Below are 16,793 nucleotides of genomic sequence, written 5' to 3'. Positions count from 1 at the left end.
TAAACCAATAAGAGTACCGTTAAGGTATTGTATCGATAAAAGTAGTAGTACTGTTAAAATCTTAACGATACCCATCCCTAGTGAAACCTGTGACTCTTCAGGTACAGCGGTGTGTGTTTCAGAGTGTGTGTTTCAGTGTACCAGCCTGGTCCATAACCATAACATTCAGTTAAGTTTCTACGCTGATGACACACAGATCTATCTTCCAATTAAACCTGATGACAAAACCAGTCTACAAATCCTGCATACTTGCTGAAGAGACATTAATCTCGTACCCGAGGAGATCAGGCCCCGGTTTAAAACTCTACTCAAAACATACTTGTATAATGCAGCTTTTAATTCTTGATTTCAATTCTTTTATCTTGGGTTTTTAATTTTGCTTTTATTTTCTTTTGTATGTTTTATTGATTTCATTGTTTTAACATACGTATTTGTAATTTCTCCCTGTTATACTTGCCTTGCTTATGGACACGTTGCCTCTCTTCTCTGTCTTTTATTGCTTTGCTTTGTTTTTATGTTTGTACAGCACTTTGTAACTGAAAAGTGCTTTATAAATAAAGTTATTATTATTATTATTATTATTATTATTATTCTTCAGACCGCTCACCCTGTGAACCCCTCTCTCTGCAGGCGTGGCGGTCTTTGGTTACTCCCTCTCCATGTCCATCGGGGGGATCCTGGCGTCCCGCGTCCTCCACCAGTCCATGCTGTACGATGTCCTCCGCTCACCTATGTCCTTCTTCGAGCGAACCCCCAGCGGAAACCTGGTCAACCGCTTCGCCAAGGAGATGGACACCATCGACTCAATGATCCCCGTCATCATCAAGATGTTTATGGGCTCCATGTTCAACGTGCTGGGGGCCTGCGTCATCATCCTCGTCGCCACGCCGCTGGTCGCCATCATCATCCCTTTCCTCGGTCTGCTCTACTTCTTTGTGCAGGTGAGACGTTTTCAGAAGTTGTTGGCTGTCTGAACGTGGACTGAGTGTGAAAACACTTAGTTTGTCTCTGAATGGTCTCACACACTTGTCCTTCCTCTGCCCAGAGGTTTTATGTTGCGTCATCTCGTCAGCTGAAGCGTCTGGAGTCCGTCAGCCGTTCACCCATCTACACTCACTTTAATGAGACTCTGCTGGGCACCTCCGTCATTAGAGCCTTTGGAGAACAGGCGCGCTTCATCTGTGAGAGCGACCAGAGGGTAGACCACAACCAGAAGGCCTACTACCCTGGCATAGTGGCCAACAGGTGAGGGAGAGTCACTGTATCAGTGAGGATCAGACTGAAGAGCAGGTTGTTCTCAGGTGAACTTCCCTCTGTAGTTTCTCTTCTTCTCAGTGTTGGTGACTTTGTGTGTGTGTGTGTGTGTGTGTGTGTGTGTGTGTGTACGTGTGTGTGTTCAGGTGGCTCGCAGTCCGTCTGGAGTTTGTGGGAAACTGCATCGTGTCATTTGCTGCTTTGTTTGCTGTCATAGCTAGAGACAGCCTCAGTCCGGGCATCATGGGCCTGTCCATCTCCTACGCCCTCCAGGTAAACACCTACTCTCACCTGTGTCACCTGCTCATGGGTTAGACACCACTCTGTCCTATAGGAGGACTTGTACAGGTGAGAATTACAGTCCATCATCAGTCCACCTGCGGCAGCCTGGGACAGTTAAATGAATGATCTTTATAGATCTTACGCATCTTTATGGGAGTGAGCTAGAATTTATGAATAAACTTAAAATGAGCTTCCTTGATTTTATTACTTGTAAATGAAAAGGAGGAGAGGAGGTGTTTTTGACCTGACCCTGTTAGTAAGAGGTCTCTGTCCTGTGCAGCTGACTGCCTCTCTGACCTGGCTGGTGAGGATGTCCTCTGACGTGGAGACCAACATCGTGGCTGTTGAGAGAGTGAAAGAGTATGGCGACACAGAGAAAGAGGTAAACAAACAAATATACAGTTATCAAAGAGCCAGTATCAGCTGTTTGTGTTTGGAGGAAGGAGTTACTTCTTCATGGTGCTGGACCTGGACTGGGACTACAGGTGCAGGAGAGAATTCAGTTTCTTCCACATCTCTATGTAGAAGCACACATGAAGTTACACAACAAACACGTCCACATGCTGTCGGATGTCATGGGAACCTGAAACCTGATGTAGTGTCTATATGTAGGATCAGAGTTGATGCTCTGTGTGAAGCACCAGTGTGGTAAAAACCTAGAAGATTAAATACAATCAGCAGAAGTTAAACGCTAATGTTAGGCTATAAACCACCTACACTACTGTCACATGACTTCAACGTCACCACTAAACCTCAACTTGTAGTTTGATTCAGCTCTGACCTCTTCTACCAAAGCCTTTCCTCTTACAAAGTTAATAACAGTTTGTATAAACACAACGAGGCTGTAAAGGTGGACTGGAGATTACATTGGTTTTAATGTTCACTCTGATGACGTTTATCGTCCCCGACAACCTCTGTAGTCTCATTTAGACACTTGCTGGGGGGGGGGGCAGATACTACGTCTCTTCTTTGAAGATCGATTCTAGCGTCATTAGGATGGTTACCAGTTTCAGTTTCTCTCTATGTTGGACTCATTTCAGGGCAGAACTGTCTTTAAAAACCATGTTCTATTGTTGTGAACACAAGTTCATCCCACTCTTTGCCACTGCTGCTGTCATGTTGTGTGCACTCAAACATGAACATGGTGCCAACAGAACACCACACAGCGCACTGGATGGAAAAGAAATTCTGTGGTATCACCCTAACACTTGTTAGAAACCGGCTTTTTTTAACGTAAAAGTAAAGAAATCAGGACTGGGGTATTTACTGGTGTACTTTGGATAAATACACCAGTAAAGTGTAATTTGACCTCTCAGAAATTCTGAACTGTGAGCTGATTTTCTGGTTGAACTGTTGCTTACAGGTTGTGTTGTTGTAGCTGTTACCTGGTAACAAGTCAGTCTTTGAGAGCAGTCACATGTGTAACTCAGATTCATGATGTGAGTGTTTTCACTTTAGTGATAACTGTGATTTGACTCCACTACGTTACACTGGGAAATATTTCTTCTTCTTACTCCACTACATTTATTTTTCACCTGTTACTTCTCAGTGAAGATTTTTAAGGAAAACAACGATTGTCTTCTAAAAGTTTCAGATAAATAATGTGTTCCAGGTCAAACCAGTGAGACAGGATGAGCTCAACCTTCATCTGATGCTCCTCAGTCTTTGTTGATGTGTTTATTTAAATATCCACTGACCACCAGGCCGAGTGGAAACACGAGTCCTCCCCCCTCCCACCGGGGTGGCCCACTGACGGCTGCATCGACATCAGAAGCTTTGGCCTGCGCTACCGCCAGGACCTGGACCTCGCCATCCGCAACATCAGCATCAAGATCAACGGAGGAGAGAAGGTGTGGACATGACTGCACTGCTCGGGTGGCGGAGCTGGATCTGTGTGCGACTGTGTGTGTGTACTGTGTGTGTCTGTGTGACTGTATGTGACTATGTGTTAGTGTGTTAGTATGTGATTGTGTGTGTGCGCGTGTTACATCTGTGTTGGTATGTGTGTGTACAGTCTGTGGTCTGTAACATGAGCTGCTGCACCTGTCAATCAGGTGGGGATCGTGGGGCGCACTGGAGCGGGGAAGTCCTCCCTGACTCTGGGACTGTTCCGGATCATCGAGGGAGCTGAGGGCCACATCTTCATCGACGGGGTGGACATTGCTCAGCTGGGTCTCCATGACCTCCGCTCCAGAATACCATCATCCCACAGGTGAGTGCACAGAGGACACAGAGGAACAGGACTAACAGGTAGACCGTGATCACATGATGACTCTCTCCCCCCTCCTCAGGACCCGGTGCTGTTTTCTGGCTCTCTGAGGATGAACCTGGATCCTTTCGACAGCTACTCTGATGAGGACGTGTGGCGGGCTCTTGAGCTCTCCCACCTCAAGGCCTTTGTCTCCGGTCTGCCCAACAAACTTACCCATGAGTGCAGTGAAGGAGGAGAGAACCTCAGGTATCATTGCTCCACACACCTCCATACACACCACCAAAAACTTCAACAACCTCAGAGTCACACTCGTCCTCTGCTGACATCACTTCCTCTCTGTGTCTTTGCTCTTAGTCACTACTTCACTCCACCTCTTTGTTTTTTAGTCAGTGTTAATCAGTGACAGCCCAGGCTTCCTGCACAGATGTTTCAAAGTAAAAGCCTTCATTATCGTCCTCGTAGCTGGTTAACAGGAGGTGTTGAGTTTCACTGACTAGTGGTTAACATCAGACAGAAGAACACAGAGGGAGCAGCAGCAGGAGGAGACTACAGTAGAGGGAACGTGTCTGGTGTTTATTAGGAACTGCATTTTATTTGTTAATGTTAAACATGGAAGAACAGGTTCACAAACTCCATATAACTGTGAACAAGGCCTTCTTCCACAACACATGACATGAATCAGTCATCCACATCTTTACGTACTAGAAACACAACGGAACACAACTACATATCATACCTCCATCACTCAAGCTGAGGACAGCTTAACTCACACTCTGACATTGGGCCGGTTTAGATTCAAAAGTAGATAATTATGTCTAACAGTTGTGTAGCAAGACTGTGGCTGTATACGTATTTGTACATCCATATATATTGTATTGTATAAAATGTTACAGTTGCTTCCTTAAGAATGGAAATGTAACAATAAAGAATAAGAAGTAAGATTATAAAGATAAGATAAAGATAAAATCTAAACATAAAAAGTAACAATATGTCCCTATACTTTGATATATAAATTAAAAAAATAAGAATATGTAAGGATATGTGCCACTACTATTGAAAGGTGATAGTTAGAAAAAATACAATATAAATATAAATTTAGACATTTAGAAGTTTTATATATAAATGAAAGTATTCATAATCATTACCATATGAAACAGAGGGTGGAGTGTGTTCTCAGTGTCATGTTCATTTCCTGCACAGTTTCATACCTGAGTCTTCACACAGCTCTCCAGCTTCATGTGTTCTGTGTGTCACTGTGAGGTTTGAGGATCCCGGACCTCAGTTCAGACACTGTAGGACTGAAGTGTAGTTTTAGTTTGTTTAAACCCTCCTCTGTGTCTTCCCTCCAGTGTAGGTCAGAGGCAGCTGGTGTGCCTGGCCAGAGCTCTGCTCAGGAAGACCAAGATCCTGGTTCTGGACGAGGCCACAGCAGCTGTGGATCTAGAGACAGACAACCTGATCCAGTCCACCATCCGGTCTCAGTTTGAGGACTGCACCGTACTTACTATAGCTCATCGCCTCAACACCATCATGGACTACAACAGGTACTGTACACAGACACACACACACACACACACACACACATGCTCTGACACACCAGTGGACCAGTATAAACAGCCATCAGTGGTCGTCTTAGTCTCAAGTCATCATCTGGTCATGTTTGTTTTATCTAAAGATGACAGGTTGACTCTGATGATGAATGAAACGGTGGACAGAACTGGTGGGACTGGTCAGACTGGTGGTACAGGCATAACTTGGTGCTACTTGAACAGAAGGGTCTTGATCGCTCTCTGTCCCCTGCAGGGTCCTGGTCTTGGACAAAGGTGAGATGGCAGAGTTTGACTCCCCCTCTCACCTCATCGCTCAGAGAGGAGCCTTTTACAAGATGGCCAAGGACGCTGGGCTGGTCTGAAGCAGGAGGTCTGGTCTGATGTAGGAGGTGCCTCACTTGGTCCGGCTGCTCCTCTGGCCCCCCCAGCTCTGCTGGCTCCCGGAGGTCCTGAGTTAAAGAGAGAGAGATGAAGCAGGAGCCTGTTTGAAAGTGGTGGTGAGAACAAGGGCTTTGGCCTGACCTGCTCCACCCGACACCTCCGTCCTCATTGAACTACAGATTCTCCCTGTTAGTCCAGATCATGTCTATGTCCCCTGGTCTCTTCCCACCCCCCTTCACAGTCTCTCTCTTCTGTTTCTGCCATGAAGGTGGTAACAAGAGTGTCAAATGTGGCTTTTATTTTGACAGAGCAATGTATCAGTGCTGGAGCAGTGTCTCAGGTCAGAGGGGGACAAAGAGACAAGTGTCCTCTAAGTTTGACATCATCAGTGCCAAATACGTCCCTCACATGTCCCATTTTAGGATTTGAGAAGATGAAGGGACACTTCTCCCACAGACAGTCCAGAAGTGTCTCCTCACACTGTCCTGCTCTGTCCCAGGTCCATACCACACACCAGAGACTGTCCAGGATATAGTCGCTGTGCTATTGTGTCTGTCTGTTACTGTCAGAGTAAGATATGAACACAGTTTTGTGATTCAGTGTGATTCAGTCTCAGTTTAAAGGAAAAGACTGGTGTTAGTGTGGAACCTAAAAGATCCTAGGACTTAAAGCCAAGTGGACTCTGACTGAGCCTGAGGCTGAGACTCTGTCTCTGACCGAGACTGAGACTCTGACCAAGACTGAGACTCTGAGATTGTGACTCTGACTGAGGCTGAGATTCTGATTCTGACTGAGACTCTGACTCTGACTGAGACTCTGACTGAGACTCTGACTGAGACTTAGACTGTGACTGAGACTGACTGAGACTCTGACTCTGACTGAGACTGACTGAGACTCTGACTGAGACTGTGACTCTGACTGAGACTCTGACTGAGACTCTGACTCTGACTGAGACTCTGACTCTGACTCTGACTGAGACTCTGACTGAGACTCTGACTGAGACTGAGACTCTGACTCTGACTGAGACTCTGACTCTGACTGTGACTCTGACTGAGACTGAGACTCAGACTGAGACTGTGACTGTGACTGTGACTCTGACTCTGACTGAGACTGACTGAGACTGAGACTCTGACTGAGACTCTGACTGAGACTGTGACTCTGACTGAGACTGAGACTCTGACTGAGACTGAGACTCTGACTCTGACTGAGACTCTGACTCTGACTGAGACTGACTGTGACGGAGACTCTGACTCTGACTGAGACTGACTGAGACAAACGCACTACAAACGCACAAACTGTGGGAATCTGTGGGACAGATTCCTCCCGACTGTTACTTTACATGCAGCAATGATTGTTTATTTATTGTTGTTGTTCTTTATGTTCTTCCAGCAGCAGCTTTAACCTGCTGTGTTCACACAAACTGCTGGTGTGGTCAGAGGCTCTGCTGTGTTTCATCATTCATTTCAACAACACCTTTGTGTTCCTCGAGGCTGCAGTGAGTTAGTGTGTTACAGTTAGCTGTTGTGTGTTCTGTGTGTAGCTTGATGGAGACAGAAGAACAAATCAGAGTTTAATTTGAATTCTAACGTGGTCACAGAATGGAGCACGTGTTTTTTAAATCTAGACATATATGTTAACTGTTTACAGATGATAAGTCTTGGTTCACACCAACAGGTCGACAGGTAAACATACAGCTCTGACTTTGATTTGAATCTGTTCTGTTTCTCTGCTTGGTTGAATCTGTGTTAGTGAGTTGTGTTTATTTTACAGAATAAAGATCTGATCAGGATTGAATTGAGGTTAGTTAAGTGCACATCAGACACAGCAGAGATGAATGTGTGGTAATAACCTGGTTACCAGTGACTATCTGCTGACAAACATTCATCACACACAACTCAGAGTGATTTCCGGTCTGCTTTTCTTTGCTGTCACCATAATGTTACCTGGAGAAGCCTCTGGATACACCACACTTCACAGGTGTCAGGTGTTTGTCTTGTGACATAGATAATCTGTAGTTTAAGAGAGCAACACAGCGTTTTTAGTGCCTGTTGCTTGAACAACGGGCACTCGAAACTTTCAGGATATTTTTTGCATGTAAATTCAGCGACTCCAAAAGTTTTTATTTAGTTTACTTATAGTGAGAAACTATTTTCTAAGCAATACCTTTTCCTGACACCTGCCATGCAAGGTGTCGGTGGTATGTAATGGTGTATGATACATGCTGGTGGGTTCATTCATCATCAGTGAGCTGTCAAAACTGTCCACACTGATGCTGCTGATATGTTTTCAGATGTTTTATTAATAAAATGAAAAAAGTTTGAGTTCAGAGAAAAGTCTGAACTTTGAGATTAAAGTCTAACATCTATGGAGGACAACATTAGAGTTCAGATTCAGATCTCTGCTGGTCCTGGTCCTCCTACAGGAAGTTTGAGGTTTCAGTGTGCACAGGTTCATCATAAACAGTCTTTTCCTCCGCGGACAGAACAACACGGCTCCTGTCAGCTTCCCTGTGCCACTGCTGTTCAGTCTGGTCAGTTAGTGTGATGGAGCTGGATGACAGCACCTCTGTCTCCACATCGTTAGCGTCTGTCTGCACAGCTGTGGGACCTCGAGGGTCAAACAGAGGGTCTGTTGAGAAGCTGATCACAGCTCAGACAGTTTTCTGTGGCAGCATCATATCTTTGCTGCTTTAGTTAGAAATTAGAGAGAAAAGTTTTGGTTGTGTTTCATGATGTTAAAACATCTGGAGATTGAATAAAAGTGAACTGTGTCATATTTATGATTTTCAAAGTTAATATTTTATGTTTTATATGTGGACTTGGTTTGTGTAATCAGTTTTGAAATAAAACCAATTTATGCCTAAAAAGAATAATCATGTTTTTATTTGCTGCAAATGTTTTCACTTTTCTATTACATTATTAATTTTTTTATTTTTTTTTTACAAATTTAATTAAAAAAAGTGTTGACACAGCAGGTCAGATGACAGCAAGCACATATTCAGCCTAACTAAAACTAAATTCTACTTAGTTATATTTAATCATTTCATTTTTAGTTGAAACATTTCTTAAGAACACAAGTAGAAAACAAATCAGTCCTGAAGTGAAATAAGACATTTAAAAGTCTTTTTAATGGATTTTTAAAACGGATTAGCAATTCAGTTTTAAAAATCAAATAGAGCATAATCAAAATATAGAAGAGAGAAAATTATCAAATTCAATAATCATTTATTATGTTTGTTTATGCATCATAAACTGATTTTAAACATCATGGATTAAACATAGTTTCTTCACTTGGCTCCGTGGATCCAGGTGAAGGAAGATCTGACGTCACCAGCCTGTCACAGTCACTGGGTTAAATCCAGTGATAAGAAACAACACCTATGGGTGAAGCATCTACCTGTAAGGCGCTAATGTTGAAATCCTATGGTTGAAATACTTCATGTTGTCATGGAGCGAAAGGAACAGCGACGACTACGTTTCCCATCATCCTTCGTCGTCCGGTCTGAGAGGAAGGAAGATGGCGGCGGTTGATGGACTGGAGCTGCTGTTGCGCTTTTAAAACGGGAGAAAAGGCTGTTGATGTGGTGTTAAGCGGTCGGTTTAATGTCTCAAGAAGAGACCGCAGCAAATCCCACACGGAGGCTTTGACCTGAGACTGCAGACTGCCGGACCGGACTGAAGGTAACCCGTTAGCATACGACTCCGCCTGCTGCATGTAGCCACTTAGCCACTGTAAGCTACATCAGCTAGCTAGCTAGCTGAATGCCTCCTGCCGACGCATCCCCACACACACTACAAACGTCTTTTCAGAGGTAAAGAACATTTATATGTTTGTGTCAAATCTGGTTTATTAATAACTTAACGCACACGGCGCCTAGCTACGATGGTGTTCTGCTAGAGAGCAGCGGCGTCAGCGTTAATACTAACACCGGCACCGGAGAGTGAGCTCAGGTAACAGCTACAGCAAAGTTTCCCTTTATCAACAAGAGACGGAGGAGACATAAAACACAGGACACAGAACAATGTGTTAATGAGCTGTACAACAATAATGGACCAGAGACCGAGACTAGAGACAGAGGAGACACGGCACAGTGGACCCCAGAACAATGTGTTAATGTTCTGTTTAGCAGCCAATCATCGACTAGAGACAGAAAAACTGTGTTAGCTGATATTAGCTAAGGGCTCCTCTTCCCCTCACCTCAGACTCTTTGTTTGTAACTTCACTTAAATGTTGGTTAAAGCCAGAATGAATCAGCAGAATCGATGAGACTGCATCAGTGACTGGACCCTCTGAAGACCGCCTGAAGACCTGTTAGAGTTTTACTGGGTGTGAAGGACGCTCATAATTAAGCTCCTAAAGGGGTCCCGCTCCTCTGAGATTCTGGTTCTGTAAGGTCCCATTCCTCTGTATGCAAAACTGAGTCGGACACACATTCTCTGGTTTTGGTTTTGGGGGGTGTTGTGTTGTATTCCCTTTTGTTTTTAGTGGAACATTTCCATATCAGTATTTGGCAGTTTTAGATTCCTGTAGAAATAAATCAGGTTATATGAATTTCTTTTGACCATAAACAAACAACTAATTTTTGATAAGAGACCCTTAAGTTTATGCAATGGAGACACGGTTTCTAACTAATCTCAAACATATTGTCATTTCTCTACTGACATTTCTTTTTACCTGTTTGCTGACCTATACAGCTTTACTGATATGTCTGTGATAAGCTAATATCGGCCGATTATATTGGTTCTGCAGTGTATTGGTCTGTTATATGGACGGCTGGATGTTGTTTGTTAGCCAAACAAACCCTAGCAGCAGAGTAGTGTGTCAGACTGACAGGGTCCTGTCATGGACATGAGATGTGCTGAATGTGTAGCTGTGTGCACTCAGTGCAGAATTTGTTGCTTTAATTTTTCAACAACATCTCCAGTCAGATTTTCATTGGAAGGTAAATGTGTCCTGTTCTTTCTACTAGGTTTATTTGTGGATTCTGTTCCTCCGCTGTGGTCCCACTGTCTGACTTCTGCACCACCAGTTTTCCTGGCCCATGGACTTGACACCATCAACAGGCTTCAAAAGGAGGCCTGCTGCCTCTTCTTCCCCAAGTGGAGTTAGAGAGATTAACAGGAGCCCTCCTCCCTGCTCGCCCTCCTTGTCTCTGTCTTCTCCTTCATCTGATCCGTCATCACCCTTGTCTACATCCTCCTCTGTCTGTGCCAACCAGTATCAGAATCATGTAAAAGGTCAGACCCAGGGGACAGAGGTGGCCAGGGTGACCTCCACTTCTGCCTCTCAGGCAACACAGTCTCTCTCCACATCTACACCCAGCACCACCTCCCTGGACTTCTGCCTTCACACCTCAGTGCAGCCCAGCCAGGTTTCTGAAGAGGAGGACAGGAAGAGGGAGATGTACGATCCTTTCCATCCCACTGAGGGAGACAAGGAGGGAAGGGAGAGGGGGGAGGAGGGGGAAGGGGAGAAATATGACCCCTTTGACCCCACTGGTTCCCCAGCATCAGACACTGATGACGGCAGTGGCAAACTGAGGGGGGTGAAGAGAAAGGCTGAGAGAGGACATGAGGAGGAGAAAGAGGAAGAACCGCCAGACTCCACTGACACTTTGACTGATCTGCCAAGCCCATGTCTGGTCACCCAGCTCCCTCTGAGGAGGAGGGTGGACTGTAGCACCACCAAGGCTGGAGAGCAGAGGGAGAGTGCAGACTCTGATCACTCTGAAATAGAGGAGGGGGAGATCGTTGGGGCTGCTGACAGAGATGGAAGCAATAAGAGAGCACCTGTAGAAATCCTCCCACTGAACTCTCCCAACGTCTCCTTCTTTAGTTCAAAGCCAGAACGCATCCTCCGGGTGCTGGACGGGGACGGCTTCGTGTCTGTGCGCGCAGAGGGTAGCTGGGAGGTGGACAGGGAGTCTGAGGACGAACCTGTGGTGGGAGTTGAGGATCTGAGAAGGAAGCTGGTCAGCAGGCGGAAGGAAAGATATCTCTCCTTTCCTGCTTCTTCCCCCCTCTCTCCTCAGCCACCGCCTCCTCCCTCCCATCCTCCAGTTTCTACACCCTCTTCCCCTCTCACACCTCCTGTAGAGCAAGGCAGCAAGAACCGCAAGTCCTCCAAAAGCTCCAAGGAGCGAGACCAACAGAAAAGCAAGGAGAGGAAGGCCGGAGAGAAGGAGGAGAGAAGAAAGAAGAGGAGGAAAGACAAAGAGGGAGGTTGGGAGAAGAGCAAAGAAAAGGAGGAAGCACACAAGCCCGGGAAGGAGGTAATGAAAGGACGGAGGAGCAGCAGGAGCAGCAGCCGAAAGAGGAAGAAAAGACGGCACAGCAGCCCAGAGGCCTCACGATCCTGCAACTCCTCAGGGAGAGGGGGCCACACAAGAAGCTCCTTTTCAAGCCTCTCTGAAGAAAGACATCGAGATAGGGAACGAGACAAAGACAGAGACAGAAGTAGAGATAGAGAGAGGGACAGAGAGAGGGGAAGAGAGAGAGACAGGGACAGAGAGAGAGAACAAAATCGCACCAGTAGCAGTCGAAGAGATGAAAGAGATCGAGATTCAGACTCGAGAAAGAAAGAGAAGGAAAAGAAGGGAAGACAACATTCAAGCAGCAGAGAGAGGGGCATCTCAAAGAGTTCCAAAAGGAGCAGGGAGAAGAGGGAGGAAGACAGAGACCGGCAGCGTGAGAGGGATCGGAGACGGGACGGTCGTCCTGTTGTCCCCCCATCCATCCAAGACCTCAATGGGTCGGACCTCTTTGCCATCAAGCGAACCATCACAGTCACCACCACCACTACCACCACCACCGTACCCGGCTCCCCGAGACTCGCCCCAACCTCCCCCTGTCGGCCCGTGCAAGACTCTGACAAGCCTCACAAGAGGAAGAAGAAGAGGAAATGGCACTCAGCCGGAGAGGCGCAGGACCGGGGCAGCTGTCGAAGCCGGTCGCAGTCACTCTCACCTCCAAGGTATCACAGCTACGAGTCAGACCGCTACTCAGACAAACTGGAGATCGACGTGCTGTCTCTGGATGGTGAGGCTTTGGACTCAGACTACCCATCCCTGGAGGATACACCTCCTGCTGCCCTGCCTCCAGAGCCACTTGCCCCCAGCCCCAAAACTAAGACTGTCCCCAAGACTGGACGACATCACCCGAAAAAGAAATCTCGCACGTTAAAGAAAGTCGGACAGTCTGAATCCTCCTCCTCGTCTTCCATCAGAACCAAAAGCAAATGCCTCTCCTCGCTGACGGTCACCTCAGGCTCCGCCTCTGTCTCATCTGGCCTCCCTTCAGCGAAGCGAGCCAAGAAACTGGGAAAGGACAAAGAGCGGGACAAAAGCAGTAGGAAGGATGTGGGTCGGTCTGGTAAGTCCAAGAAAGAGAGTGGCAGCAGCCGGAAAGGCAAGCTCCAGTCCAAAGTGTCTGTGCTAGTTCGTGAGGGCGTGAGCAGCACCACGGGGGCTTCAGTAGGCTCTGGAAAGCTGGGCATGGACCTTCTTGGTCCAGGAAGTACAGGGGGCAGTTCTGGGGGCTCTGTGGTGGGCGGCTCTATTGCGGTAGTCTTCTGCAGAGACAATGAGAGCAGGTCTCCATTCCTCAAACCGTGCTCAGAACCGCTGTCGCTGAACAGCCGCAATAAAGATCTGGCCAGTCTGGGAAAGCGAAGCAGCCTGGCCGCACCACCATCCTCCTTAACCAATCCTGCAGGACTGAAATCCAAGAAAACTAAACCCAGCTCCATCACATCCACCTCCTCCTCTGCCTCCTCCCCCTCTTCGTCTCTGGCAACCAAGCGCCGCCGTCGGCTGGCCAAGAAGACGAGAGAGAAGGGTGGAGCTGCAGGGTTAACGGCTGGAGACGGCAGCCAGGCGAAGGCCACATCCGAGAGCTGGGGGGGAGCCTCTTCAGATGTTCAGTCAGCTGGTGGAGATGGGAGCAAGTCAGTCAGTCCACATACTGGCCCCGCCGGACCTGCACCCTGTTCTTCCTCCTCTTCCTCCTCCTCTTCCACCAGTGTGCTCCCACCCTCCTCCTCTCCACCACACACGCCTCCACCCTCTATGGCTCCATTGCGGGACACCAGGGATTCTTCACCAGACTCTCAGACTGTGGACAGCAGCTGTAAGACTCCAGACCCTTCTTTCCTAGCTGAGGACTGTCCAACTCAGACCAGCCCCACAATCCCGTCCTCCAGTCCGTCCAGCCTGTCCACCCCACAGGGAGCTGGCCTCAGCATCGCCTTGTCTACACCCACAGCCAAGCCTCCACCTCCAGATGATGCACCCAAGTCTCTGTCCTCTCCTCCCTGCTCGTCCTCTTCGGCAGGCTGTGGTCTCACTTCCCTGTCTCTGCCTCTCTCTTCATCAGACCCCTCCTCCTCCTCTGTATCTTCCTCATCTACCAGCAAGCCTCCCCCTCCTCCTCCCCCTCCAACAGCGCCTGCCCTCCCCTGGAGTCTGCAGACCGGGGTGGACTGCACAACTGGTGGAGTCCTAGCATGTGAGTTCTCTCAGTAGGTCTGCCATGTGTTCATGGAGCATGACAAAGTCCTGCACCATAAAATCCAGGTTTTCACTAGTTTCAGTTACTGATTTTATTTTATTGAAAACACTTGAGATGTAAGAGTGACAGGACTCCATCATTATGTTACCTTTTTTATTGTTATTGTTGTGTTGTAATACTGCAAACTTTTCAGATTGATAAGCACTGAACTGCAGATGGTCACAGGTTCACTGCAGTCAGAGGAGACATGTTTACCTCATTCAGGTGTCTGCAGCTTGTTACTTCATCATGTGCAGTGAAACAAATTGAAACCAGTGGATAGTTGAAGTTCTTGTCTTGGGTCATTTAGGACCCTCAGCTCAGTAACATTAGATCTTAGTTGATAACTCTGGTGTCAGTGAGCGAACCTGCATGAACACAATATACCTCCATCAGGCTCGGGTCTGTCCTCATGTTGTTATGTTATTTTAAGCTTTCCAAGCCTCTTCAGAAACTATTTAACACTAAATTAGTGTTAATCCTAAATTAGTGAATTGTACAGTCACTTTACTGTGGCCAGTTTTGGACACACCCCTCTTAAGACAGCACCCAGTCCTCAGAATGACCACTGTGATGGTGGAAACCAGTCACTCTGCATAACTGTGTTGTAGTTTGAGTTGTACATTAAAGAAAGACGAAGGGATCAATCAGCCACATGTTGTTCAGGTTAAACATTAAACAAACTCGTTGTCACCTCATTTTAAAACAGACTGTGAGAACATGTTTTTGTGTTTTTCCTGAAGTAACGCGTCTGTCCTTCTTCCACTCAGTGACTGCTCTGCTCTTCAAAATGGAGGAGGCCAACATCGCCAGCAGAGCGAAAGCACAAGAGTTCATCCAAGCAACCAGCCAGGTGAGAGTCTCTGTGCACAGTCAGGTGAAATTCACAGGAACCTTCTGGATAGGCTCAGGTTTCCGAATGTGGGAACTTTCATTTGTCTGACAGATGATTTGTTTGAGGGAGTTACTGATTATTTTCATTGTGACATAAACCTGTTTTTACATATTCAGAATAAATAAATTCAGGGGTTTGAATGAATGAGCCAGAGCAGAAATAATGAGCCTCCTTTACCTTTTATTACATAAATGCAACAGAACCTGTGAAACATCAAACACTCTTAGCCTGAAAAGCTTGTCACTGTGAAGCATTCAGGATGTTGTGTTTGTGCAGCTCCCTGCTCTAGGTGAAGCTACCCGTTTGTTTACAGGTCAAACATCTGCTCTGTTGGAAAAAGATGAGTTCAGTCAGGTTGAAGGAGTCTCTCTCTGTCTGACAAAGAAATGAATGAGACCTAAACCTGGTCTGACTGTGTCATCTCTGTCTCATGTCTCTCCTGCAGATTCTCTCACAAGCCAATCAGAGCCAGTCTCAGCAGCACGCTCCCCCTTCCTCTGCCTCCTCCTCCTCCTCCTCACAGATCCCTCCCCCTCCTTCTATCCCTCCGCCTCCTTGTCTGAGCCCAGCCCAGTTTATCCTCCACAGCTCCCTCCCATTGGTTGGATGCACCAAAACCCCACCCTCTCACCTGCACCCCTCCATGAGTGGCGGTTGTGCACAGACCCCACCCCCCATCATGCCAGTGGGACTGTCTGGAGTGACTGGGAGCTCTGGTGACACTGGATGGGACAGTGAGAACAAAGACCCTGACAAGGTACAGTTGAAGTTCATCGACGTGTCAGGGTTGTTTATGAGGCACATCCCAGTGCTGCTGCTGCCTGGTGTTCATCAGTGTTTAACAGAGGCCTGTACTATGAAGCAAGTTCAACATGTGCAGGAGAACTTTTCGTTATCTGGTTTAACTGAACCTACACTCTCCTTTCTGATAACTTGTACAACAAAGCTGGTTATCAACTGGTTCAGTGTAGCTTGGGTTTACCTGTCCAGGTACGAGCTTGTTAATGTGAAAGAGGTTTTTAATTATAAGCAACATCATCAGAATCATGAATTGATACTGTTACTGATACCTGCAGGAGAATTCAGTTATAGTGATGTCATAAAGTGAAATTCAACAAGGTGAAACATAACAACATGATCACATGACTAGAATAAAGGAGAAACACTACAAATCATTTCTAATTATTAAAGTCAGACTAAGGATATATGGTAAATAAGTGCATGAATTATCATGAAGTTTCTTACTCAGTATTTTCTCTTCAGTCAGTGAACAAACTGTTATGAACATGTGAAGCAGATAAAACAGTTAAAGTTCATGTCAGACACTTTCTGCTGCAGAGGAGAGAAAGAAAAGAGAAGTAGTTGATGTCTGATGAGTCAGTCTGACTAAAATGTTCATTCATAATGATGGAAATATTGAACAGTGTGTGGATCATTGTTGGTTTAGTTTTTATCTTTCTTCATGTTGTTCTGAGCTGCAGTGATGAAGAGGAGAGTAAAAGCTTCATCACTGTCAGGAATCCTGTCCATTAAAGAATCTGTGTTCAGGCCAAATGAAGCTAGAATAGTTATTACGTAGTTATTTAGTGATAAACTCACCTCTGTTTGTTAGAGGCTCTGTTTTAAAACCAGAGTGGACACATGGAAAGATCTCTACATATCTTTATTGATCA

General features: G+C 46.3%; 2 protein-coding genes across 2 annotated transcripts in view; both read left to right on the top strand.

The window, feature by feature from the left end:
- Positions 1 to 8,551, top strand: part of LOC111655613 (multidrug resistance-associated protein 1-like) — a 25,012-nt gene extending 16,461 nt beyond the window's left edge. Inside the window, 10 exon segments of the mRNA XM_087174199.1 lie at positions 624 to 941; positions 1,046 to 1,245; positions 1,401 to 1,527; positions 1,817 to 1,918; positions 3,240 to 3,386; positions 3,591 to 3,729; positions 3,732 to 3,748; positions 3,828 to 3,994; positions 5,098 to 5,292; positions 5,552 to 8,551. Coding sequence (XP_087030325.1) covers positions 624 to 941; positions 1,046 to 1,245; positions 1,401 to 1,527; positions 1,817 to 1,918; positions 3,240 to 3,386; positions 3,591 to 3,729; positions 3,732 to 3,748; positions 3,828 to 3,994; positions 5,098 to 5,292; positions 5,552 to 5,660 — 1,521 coding nt within the window. The 3' untranslated portion in view covers positions 5,661 to 8,551.
- Positions 8,552 to 9,164: 613 nt separating this feature from the next.
- Positions 9,165 to 16,793, top strand: part of scaf1 (SR-related CTD-associated factor 1) — a 10,931-nt gene continuing 3,302 nt past the window's right edge. Inside the window, exons 1-4 of the mRNA XM_087174198.1 lie at positions 9,165 to 9,359; positions 10,649 to 14,183; positions 14,996 to 15,078; positions 15,566 to 16,225. Of these exons, the coding sequence (XP_087030324.1) occupies positions 10,721 to 14,183; positions 14,996 to 15,078; positions 15,566 to 16,225 (4,206 nt within the window). The 5' untranslated portion in view covers positions 9,165 to 9,359; positions 10,649 to 10,720. The remainder of the gene's footprint in view (positions 9,360 to 10,648; positions 14,184 to 14,995; positions 15,079 to 15,565; positions 16,226 to 16,793) is intronic.

This window comes from Seriola lalandi, unplaced genomic scaffold (genome assembly GCF_002814215.2).
Source record: "Seriola lalandi dorsalis isolate HSWRI2012SDOR001 ecotype SW California unplaced genomic scaffold, Sedor1 jcf7180002054327, whole genome shotgun sequence".
In the NCBI taxonomy this organism is placed as follows: Eukaryota; Metazoa; Chordata; class Actinopteri; order Carangiformes; family Carangidae; genus Seriola; species Seriola lalandi.
Note: the sequence above shows the minus strand (reverse complement) of the source record. Positions and strands in the feature narration are given on the sequence as shown.